General features: G+C 42.5%; 1 protein-coding gene across 2 annotated transcripts; it reads right to left on the reverse strand.

Annotated features, from left to right (window-relative positions):
- Window positions 1-1,039: 1,039 nt before the first annotated feature.
- On the reverse strand, window positions 1,040-10,652 carry RAN (RAN, member RAS oncogene family). 2 transcript variants are annotated; one of them, XM_073676105.1, is made up of 7 exons: window positions 10,433-10,535; window positions 9,484-9,528; window positions 9,322-9,406; window positions 5,313-5,438; window positions 1,753-1,940; window positions 1,486-1,656; window positions 1,040-1,332 (listed from the first exon to the last, which is right to left on the reverse strand). In XM_073676105.1, the coding sequence occupies exons 2-7, from the start codon at window positions 9,517-9,519 to the stop codon at window positions 1,288-1,290; spliced, it is 651 nt and encodes a 216-aa protein (XP_073532206.1). In that variant the 5' UTR covers window positions 9,520-9,528; window positions 10,433-10,535; the 3' UTR covers window positions 1,040-1,287. The 2 variants fall into 2 exon arrangements, with proteins under 2 accessions (XP_073532206.1, XP_073532205.1); XM_073676104.1 differs by lacking the exon at window positions 10,433-10,535 and adding an exon at window positions 10,543-10,652 and having other exon boundaries at window positions 1,066-1,332.
- Window positions 10,653-11,184: the final 532 nt, after the last annotated feature.

Genomic DNA, 11,184 nt, shown 5'->3' on the forward strand with positions numbered 1-11,184 from the left:
TACATTACAGTGTAGGGAGTACACTTGGGGAGAAATGTTGAACCTAGATCTTTATTCAACCTATCTTACAATGACCTAAATTTCACTAGTCTCTGCAAGAGAAATTGGCATGCTGTGGCCTGGAAAGACACCGCATGTCTGTCTGATCCAAAGGTGCACGGAGACACAAAGTGGGCATGGGATTTCTTGAAATCCATTGTTTTAACATCTGGCAGCTGCGATTTGCACACAGCGCAAGTGCGCTACGCCCAATCTGCAGCGATTACTGATAGTGTGCACATACCCTTACGTGGAGTCCTGAATAAATGTGATTACATGGTCACATTCAAAAGTATACCAAGAACTAGATTCCTGCAGTCTCAGATATAGGGCAGTCTGTTGAGTTTTGCATCTGGACCTTCTTGCATACAAATATGGCAGTGTACATTTGATCAGTTTTAAAACCAGGGCTGTGGAGTCGGCAAGCCAAACCTTTGACTCAGACTCAATTTCCATAACCACGACTCCCTCATACATGGCTCATGTTTAAGTGATTCGTTTACTGTAGCACAGACTCATCTCAGCTAAAAGTCTAGACCCTTAGATCAGGAATAGGACAATTCATAACTTTCCAAAATTCTTATGAAAAAAAAAATCCCTACAGACTACATGGAGCTACTGTATCCAATTTTATATTTTGTGGGTCGGTCCATTTTTATACCAATTCCACAGCCCTGTTGAAAACTGATGCTGATAAACAGCCGCTAAAACAGATGTGCCAAGTAGTTTAAAGACAAGGAAAAAAAAAAAAAAAAGAAAGTTGTCATACTGCTGCAAAATGCAGTTTATTATTCTGACCCAGTGAATAAAACTGACAGACATTAAGAATTTGGCAAGGTGCACCCTGTGAATGCTATGAAGATTAATGCCTTGAAATAAGTTTTCAAAATAGGTGACATTTCAGATTCAACCAAACAGTCAAAGGCAAATGTTTTACAGCATACAGAAACATGTAAGATGAAGTCAATCTCTACGGTAAATAAAAAGTGTCACAGAGCAATTGTTATTGATGTCAAGGAACTTGGGTATTTGAAATACAACTTTATTATGATCTAAACGAAAAGGTATGGGAATGACAGTAACAAACAAGATTCACCACTGAATATTGTGATGTGACTGTAGCAGTCTTAACTTAATATTGGAAATTTTAGGGAATATTTGCAGTCCCAAACAGCTAAATATGCATCACATCACCGGACAGTTGCCTATAAAACTAGACTTCTGACTCTGGGCTCCACTTCATTCACCTCACAGATCATCATCTTCATCTGGCAGTGCTGTGGTCTGGGCAATCTAGCAACGGAGAGGGGGGAAAAAAAATAATTTAATGTTTTGCTAAATAGAAGCACTACCTAACATGGAAATGTTCATTAAATATTTAAATAGAACACTGTAGACAAGTCAAGATTTCAGTTAAAGGGAAGTTATCAGCCAATAAGATCTTACCTGTAAATCAACCTCATATTGTGCTGCAAGTGCAGGATCCATAACCACTTCTGGTGGTGCAAGAGCAGGCATGGCTACAAACTCAAGGTTGGGATCACCGATTAGTTTTCTGGCAAGCCAAAGGAATGGCTTTTCAAAGTTGTAGTTACTCTTTGCAGAAATATCGTAGTACTGGGAAAGAAGTGTTTTGTTAGTGTTTGGACTGCACCAGAATAGAAAAAGGTACACCTAAAATTGCATTCTTTCAGGAAAAGTGTAAAAACCAACCTGAAGATTCTTCTTCCTATGGAACACGATGGACTTTGCTTTAACTTTTCTATCCTTAATGTCCACTTTGTTGCCACACAAGACTATGGGGATATTTTCACATACTCGTACAAGATCTCTATGCCAGTTGGGTACATTCTTGTATGTGACTCTTGATGTAACATCAAACATGATAACGGCACATTGAGCTATTAAAATTAGAAAAAAAAGCTGTCAATGATCAGCAGCCCACCAGATAAAGCTTTAACTTTAAGCCATACAAAGCCCTGTTTGGAAGAGAGGCTGAAAAATGTTACTGCTCAAGTGTTGTAACTGGAAGATCAACAGTAGTAAATGGAGTTAAAATAACTAAAAAAAAAAAAAATCTTAAAAACTTGGCAGGCAGTGCAGGTTGCAATAAACTCATTGTTAGGATTCCCCTTTACTTCAACTAAGTGGTCATCACGTGACAGCAAGTTTGTGATCAGATTACTTGCAGTTAGTTTCCAGCTAGCTACTCTTCCCATGTCCCATGTCAAACTTAGTCATTTGATGATTAGTGATGAGCGAGTATGTTCGGTTAACCCTTTTGACAAGTATACTCAGCTGAGCACCGAGTATTTTATAGAATGCTCGGGCTTTAACATGATTTGCAACTGTTTGACAGATTTAATACATGTGAGGAATGCCTGTTTTTCCAGCATTCATCACATGTATTAAATCTGTCAAACAGTTGCAAATCATGTTCATGGAGCGACGAAAACTTAAAGCCCGAGCATTCTATAATATACTCGGTGCTCGGCCGAGTATACTCGTCGAAAGGGTTAACCGAACATACTCGCTCATCACTAGTGACGATCGATTCAGTAGGAAACAAAAGTGGAATCATAGTAGTCTTTATATTGCACACTATGTAGTCAGCAATCTGAATGGCTTGTCAAAAGTTTGCGTTTTGGTAGAAAACAGTATATTTATTATTGGGATAAATCTTAAAGCATTTTAAATAAGTTTGAATTAAAGGTAAAGTGACAGCAGATTATAGGCTGCCTGATCAACAGGCAGCATGCATCAAACAGCAGCTGTATGTTTCTAGCCATCTATGTCTAACCTAAAAAGCTGTGGTATTTCAGAGAGAAATAAAGTTTAATAGCCGCCGGTGACTGAGCAGCACAGGCAAGTCCCCGGTGGCTTCTCCCTGCCTATTCATTTGAAGTGAGAATGAGAAGCGAATTTCAGTTCACAAGTCATGCTGCAGTGCAAAGTTACAGTTTCTCCATAACCACTGACTTCACTAGAATTACACACTTAAAAGGGCACAGATTAGTTACAATTGTTTAGCCAACAGCTAAGTCTACTCCCATAGACAGGAACACAAGGCTAGGTGGAGCGCTCTAGTGTACTCTAGGAGAGCTGCTGCCAGGCTCTTGCAGCAGTGGCTCGTCTACAGGGAGAAGAAAAGGATCGACAACTGGCTGGATTCATCTCACTCCCCCTAAGAATATGTGCACACGGTTGGTATTGGCAGCGCAAGTGCGCCGAGTCCAATCCACAGCAATTACTGATCATGTGCATATACCCCAACTATGTCAGGTGCGATTTGGTCAAGTCTGCCCATACAAAGACTTGACTAAGTCCACTGATCTCTGCAAGTCCTAACTTAAGGCAGCGTTACAGAATTCTGTATGTCTACAGTCATGGCCAAAAGTTTTGAGAATGACACCAAAATTATATTTTCACATGATCTGCTGGCCTCTTGTTTTTATTAGTGTTTGTCTGATGTTTATATCACATACAGAAATATAATTGCAATCATATTATGAGTACCAATAGGTTATATTGACAGTTAGAATGAGTTAATGCAGCAAGTCAATATTTGCAGTGTTGCCCCTTCTTCTTCAAGATCTCTGTAATTCGCCCTGGCATGCTCTCAATCAACTTTTGGACCAAATCCTGACTGATAGCAGTCCATTCTTGCATAATCAATGCTTGCATTTTGCCAGAATTTGTTGGTTTTTGTTTGTCCACCCGTCTCTTGATGATTGACCACAAGTTCTCAATGGGATTAAGATCTGGGGAGTTTCCAGGCCATGGACCCAAAATCTCTATGTTTTGTTCCATGAGCCATTTAGTTATCACCTTTGCTTTATGGCAAGGTGCTCCATCATGCTAGAAAAGGCATTGTTGGGCGCCAAACTGCTCTTGGACGGTTGGGAGAAGTTGCTCTTGGAGGACATTCTGGTACCATTCTTTATTCATGGCTGTGTTTTTAGGCAAGACTGTGAGTGAGCCGATTCCCTTGGCTGAGAAGCAACCCCACACATGAATGGTTTCAGGATGCTTTACAGTTGGCATGAGACAAGACTGGTGGTAGCGCTCACCTCTTCTTCTCCGAATAAGCTGTTTTCCAGATGTCCCAAACAATCGAAAAGGGGATTCATCAGAGAAAATGACTTTGCCCCAGTCCTCAGCAGTCCACTCCCTGTACCTTTTGCAGAATATCAGTCAGTCCCTGATGTTTTTTCTGGAGAGAAGTGGCTTCTTTGCTGCCCTCCTTGAAACCAGCCCTTGCTCAAAGAGTCTCCGCCTCACAGTGCGTGCAGAAGCACTCACACCAGCCTGCTGCCATTCCTGAGCAAGCTCGGCACTGCTGGTAGTCCGATCCCGCAGCTGAAACAGTTTTAAGATACGGTCCTGGCGCTTGCTGGTCTTTCTTGGGCGCCCTGGAGCCTTTTTGACAACAATGGAAGCTCTCTCCTTGAAGTTCTTGATGATGCGATAGATTGTTGACTGAGGTGCAATCTTTGTAGCTGAGATACTCTTCCCTGTTAGGCCATTTTTATGCAGTGCAATGATGGCTGCACGTGTTTCTTTAGAGATAACCATGGTTAACTGAAGAGAAACAATGATACCAAGAACCAGCCTCCTTTTAAAGTGTCCAGTGATGTTATTCTTACTTAATCATGACTGATTGATCGCCAGCCCTGTCCTCATCAACACCCACACCTGTGTTAATGGATCCATCACTAAAACGATGTTAGCTGCTCCTTTTAAGGCAGGACTGCAATGATGTTGAAATGTGTTTTGGGGGTTAAAGTTCATTTTCTGGGCAAATATTAACTTTGCAAGTACAGTAATTGCTGTGAAGCTGATCACTCTTTGACATTCAGGAGTATATGCAAATTGCCATTACAAAAAATGAAGCAGTAAACTTTGGAAAAATTACTATTTGTCTCATTCTCAATACTTTTGGCCATGACTGTACTCTTAAAAAACAGGACCGAAACAGAATTAAGGTTCAAAACTAATGTAAGATGAAGCAGAGGGACTTCAATGACTTACGGTGACCACATAGGTTTTGGGTGACTGCAATTCTAGTCTACTGTGTTTCCTCCAGTCATTCATCTCCTGTCTGAATAATCATGTCATCTTGATAAACCATACAATAGTGAAAACATACATGATAGCAAGACTTGTATTTGAAAAAAGATTTAGCTAGATTTTACATAATATGCATTAGACAAAATCTTAGTTTTATAAATTAACAGTTTCATAGGACAAACTTAAACCATTCAAACTCTTACCCTGAATGTAATAACCATCACGAAGACCACCAAACTTCTCCTGACCAGCAGTATCCCATACATTAAATTTAATAGGACCTCTGTTGGTATGGAACACCAGTGGGTGTACTTCAACACCAAGTGTTGCTACAGAGAATGAGAAGATAAATGAGTATAAACGCAGCCATAGCATGTATAAGTAACCCCATGTTATTTATATGGTGAAAATACAAAAAAAAAAAGTGTCAAACAATAGAGCTGTACTTACACAATTATACTGCAAGTACCATCAAAGTTTAGAAACAAGGTGTTTCATTTGAAATGTGCAATAAGATTAGAGAACATTTTACTAAGCTTTTCTTCCTTGGGCTTAGATTCTTGAATTTTAACTTGGTAAAAAATTTTTTAAAAAAAAAGACACTTTAAGTGAGCAAAATGCAAAGTATGTTTCCTTAGTGGGCAATAAGCTATAGAACATCCAAATAAGGTTTGTAATGCCATGTGCTGTGGAGTCGGAGCCCATATATAATGGACAGACTCCTAAAATATATAATAAATTGGGTATAGTAGTTCAATGCAGTTTGTGGGGAATATTTTTCATAAGAATCTGGGAAAGTTATACAATGTCCTATAAAGGTCTGTCCTATTCCTGATTTAAGGGTCTAGACTTTTAGCAGAGATGAATCTGTGCTACAATAAATTTATCACTTAAACATAAGCCAAGTATGAGGGAGTCAGTGTCATGGAAATTGAGGAGTCGGAGGTTTGGCTTACCAACTCCACAGCCCTGGTTGATGGGGTATACCAGGCTAAAACCTGATGCCTGTGCACAGGATTAGTGATTAATGAATAGACCCCAGGTTTAGGCTAGAATACAATTTAAATGTCAGTTTTGAGAAAGCTTCTCGTGCTACCCACCTCCTGCAATTATGAAAGGGAGCAATGCTGGATATCCCCCTTAATCGACAATGATATTGAGAAGTACTGGAGAAGGTGAGGTGGGGAGAAGTCTTTTTAAAGAAATTAAACAGATTTTATACTTTGTGATCTCTCCTAGAAACTTATGTATTTTGAATGACAAGAGTGGCAAGTGCGGTCAGCACCAATTTGGAGAGTGACAGGTTGCAGCGACGCTTCCCAGCTATTAATACAGTCAGTTTATTTACACAGGGTGAACAAATCATGTTTTTAGAGGGACTGTCAGTTTGTGGAGAAGGCTACCAAGCTCTTCTGCCTTTACAATGGCTGCTGGTGGAGGAGCATGTTATCAGACCAGTCTATCAGCCTCCTCCAATTGTAAAACACCTCATATGAGAAAGCGGCTTTTCTGTTGGAGGCAGCTGATTGACAGGGTGGCTAACCACTTTAACATAGCAACTATTAAACAAGTCTCTTCACATCATTTAGTTGACCCCGCCTTAATTTGGTTACAAGTTTCACGACACGGGCCAGTCTACTGGTTCTCCAACCTCAAGCCAGTTTACTAGGTGAGCAGGAGATACCTTTTAACACCCCTTCCCAATTGGTGAAGTGACCAAGTAGCTACGAGTGAGTTTTTTTTTTTTTTTTTTATAGAGACCATTTGTAGTTTTGAAATTCATTTTACTGTATACAAAAAATTTTTTCCAAGTGCAGCGAAACTTCAGTTTTCCCTATTCATGGAGCCACGTGATGAGGGTTTTGCTTTTTTTCCACCTAGAGGCTGATTTTTTGGTAACTACATTAATTTTAGTGCATCTTTTTGCAGCATTGGGTTAACAAAAAAAAAAAACATTATGCTGCATACTTTTTAATAAATCAATTATACATAAAAAATAAACATAACATTGATGTATTTTTAATGTTGTGCACAGGGTAGTGGGGAGGGAGATTTTTTGCAAAATTGTAATATATAGTAGAGATCAGTTTCCCCATCGATGCCTGCCACACACTCTTCATAGGAGTACTGCTTTGGCAGACACTGGGGTCTTCAGCAGAACCCTGGTTACCAAAGCTTCCCATGAGGACCACATTAGGTTGTGGAAGGCCAAGGGACACATGGTAACAGTAAGAATGCTGGTTCAGCTCCCAGGCCAGTGACCTGACATGCCATAATCCATTGGGAAGGGGTTGTGTACACTAGTCAGAGGAAGAGCACTGCAGCCCATCTGTATAATAAAAGTATACTGTCCCTGACACAGGATAGTCACTATATTTTTCAATGCAAACTGTATATATTATTAAACCGCCCTTTAAACTGATGAAGCTAGTGTACTTTTATAATGCCCATTTTACTGACATGGACTTCCTAACTATGCAGCCATTCCATCAGGCAGGTAAGCTTACATGAATACATTCAAATACAGATTTTTAAAGTAATTATATCGGCCCACAAGGTATAAGCAATTTAGTAAAAAACATTTGAAACCGAAATCTGGCCAGTATACAGCAAAAAAAGGCATATGGTAGCCTTATAGACACCACATCCCTCCATATTGGTGCCTGATGCTACAGTATGGCATACCTTGCCCCTATTCAGTGAGGGAGAAACTACTGAATAACTTACTGTCTGATTACCACCAGCATGTGTAGTTGGTGGCAGTGCACATTTTCCCGTCGGTACCCACTGCACTTCCGGATGCATGTGTAGTGAGTGGTGTCAGAAAACCGATGACGGGGAAACACGCAGCCGCATTTAGACAACACTCGCTTTGGGAAGCCAGCATGGTCAATCAAAAGCATGGGAGGGACCCAGTATGCAAACAATGACAAACTCTTGGCCATGTTAAGGGTGAACCAAACCCTGTTTGTTAGCGTCTGAAGTTCTCAGGCACTGTACCAAAAACAGTGTGTTAGTATTGTTCTAGGGGGAAAAGAACCCTACAGCCCACTTAAAATGCATTTTGGGGGTGAGACTATATTTAAAGAATAATATTGTATATCCCCCAGAATCACTGAAAAACACTAATATGAACCACATTTAGTGAGCACGACTGGTGGAGGAGCTAAATGCACAACATATGACCTAAACTGCATGGAAACTTTACAACAGATTAGTTTAGAATGCAACAAGGAATCAAAATGTTTAGAATCTCCTTGTAATAAGGTTCTCAATCTGAACAGTCAAAAAAAAAAAAAAAAAAAAAAAGTGTAAATATGAGGAAACATATCGGGGCATATTCCCTTTACAAAATGCACCACATTTGGCACTAGAGGGAAAGTGTAAATATACCACATACAAATTCACAAAAATTGTCAGAACATAGTATATAATAGCAATTAAGCCAGTTTCTTTGGCAGCACTCTAGTTAACATTAAAATCCTTAATCACCTTTCCAACTCAAGAGGAGTTTACACTAATTGTTTTGCAGCATTAAACAGCCACTGACTGGTAAATATTTACCATCATTGATAGATTAATAACCTGCTTACACAGGCCAACCGCTCTCTACATGTACTGAATTACCTGTAGCAGGCTGCCATTGTTTCACAACGTCAGCCCTCAAGAGCCACCAACAGATCATGTTTTAGGATTTCCTTTGAATTGCACAGCTGATTGAACTATTGGCTGTGCCGGTACTGCAGTTATCGCCTGGGCAATAGTAAGGATATCCTGAAAACCTGACCTGTTGGTGGCTCTTGAGGACCAGAGTTGGGAAACACTGTTCCAGGCAATGCAAGTGCCATTTACACAGGAAGAGGTGCTGCTCAAAAGATCTCACCTGAGAAACAAACATTTCCTGTTCAAGTAATCAGCTGCCTGTTTACATTGCAAGATCGTGATTAGAGTGTCTAGGAACACTCATTCACCATAATCAAGCAAAGGACTTTAAGAGGTGATCATTATTCGATTGGTGTGTTCTAGGCAACTCCTTGCCGTGGTCCTGCCGCCAGAACACAAGTTTCCCTGTTCCTGCAGGCTGTGTAGCCACATCAGCCCATACACTTAGGATGGAGGAGAAATTAAAGGAGCAATCATGAAGAAACCCCAACGGCAAACATCAGTCATTTTAATAGAAATCCATCCACCGCGAGCTTGAGCACAACTCACCTACGTATTTCTTCTCAAATTCACCAGTCAAGTGACGTTTTACAAAGGTTGTTTTGCCTGTACCACCATCACCAACCAGAACAAGCTGTAAAAGACCACAGATTAGATGTAATGGGAGTAATTCAGGATAAAAAAAAAAACAGCAGATTAAACATTAGTTACCTTAAACTGAACTTGAGGCTCTCCTTGGGCTGCCATAGTTTATACCTGGTTAGAACAAAAAAAATAAAAAACGCAGATTTGATAGTGTCCACAACATGAGTGGCCGCATTGAGGGGAGTATAATAGGCCACACATCCCCAGTGCAGCAGCTTTAGGCCCCATTCAGAAAGACTGAGGGTGTTAGCCATCCCACCCCTCATACACCCACTGCCATGTGGACTAAGGACGCTTTATCCACCAGTGCTGTGGACTATATGGGGACCACCAGACCATGAAGGCCCCAGCAGAGCACTACAGGACCACCAGACACCTAGTGGTCCCATAGGCAGGCATTTACACATGGGGGAGGGGGCAGAAACTTTCTCCAGCTAAGCAGCACATCACATCCCTCCACCTCACACAGCCATGACAAGTTACACGAGCCCGGAGCAGCCGAGGCTGACAACTTTCTCCCATGTGAATGCACAGAACACCAAATGTAGAGGAAACCCCGCACCCGACACAAACCGAAAGTTACCGTAAAGCGACAGGAAAAACAGCAGAAAAAACCCGGAACTGGCGGCCAGACAGCGGCCTGCGGGGAGGGAGACTCCCGCCATTCACAGGCACATGTGGGAGAGGAGCGGGGCTAATGGCGGCTGCGCGCTTCCTGCTCCCCTCCCGGCCGCACACCCGGCCTCCTATTGTTCCCACCGGACACATGGGAGAGCTGGGCCCGTCCGCGCACACTCGGCCCGGGGGCGGGCGGGGCCCGGATAGTGCACAGTCACGGGCGGCCTGTACCCGGGAGCCCTCCCCACACGGACAGCGGACACCACCACGGAGGGAAAAGCGCGCCAACCGCACTATCCCTCCCGCCCTGTCAGGAGACCCTCCACAGCCGCCCGGTCCCGTCCAACTCACCAACTGGAAACCCCCCCCCAGAGCCTCGCCGATCAACTAAACGTACACCAGACCGTTACTACAAGTAACGGGGACCCGGTACCACGAAGGATGGCTCTGATGAGCGGCAGATTGCGCAGAGAGGCCGAGCGATGGCTCCCGCTGACGAACTCTCACCTTCCAGAAGCGTCTGTGAGGCAGCGAAAGAAAATGGCGGAAGCAGGATTCAAATAGCAGGGCGCGCACTGGGCGGGAGGGGCGGTCACGTGGGAGGAGGCTGACGTCACTGCAGCCAGCACTGCGGCGCGCGGGATCCATAAGGGCGGGAAGGTTTTGTTCAAATCACTAGAGACTGTGAGGTATGAGCAGTGCAGTCATTACAGGGGAGAAAGAGGGAGGCGTGTATCCCACATGTCTGGCTAATACCCCACAGATGGAGGCATGTAACCCACGTGTCTGGCTAATACCCCACAGATGGAGTCATGTAGCCCACGTGTCTGGCTAATACCCCACAGATGGAGGCATGTAGCCCACGTGTCTGGCTAATACCCCACAGATGGAGGCGTGTAGCCCACATGTCTGGCTAATACCCCAAAGATGGAGGCGTGTAGCCCACATAATAATCTTTATTTTTATATAGCGCTAACATATTCCATAACGTATCATATTCCGCAGCACTTTACATACATTATCATGGTTGTCCCCATTGGGGCTCACAATCTAAATTCCCTATCAGTATGTCTTTGGAGTGTGGGAGGAAACCAGAGAACCCGGAGGAAACCCACACAAACACAGGGAGAACATACAATCTCCTTGCAG

The sequence above is a fragment of the Phyllobates terribilis genome, unplaced genomic scaffold, assembly GCF_046119375.1.
Source record: "Phyllobates terribilis strain yellow unplaced genomic scaffold, ASM4611937v1 Scaffold_1__5_contigs__length_1240528914, whole genome shotgun sequence".
Lineage (NCBI taxonomy): Eukaryota > Metazoa > Chordata > Amphibia > Anura > Dendrobatidae > Phyllobates > Phyllobates terribilis.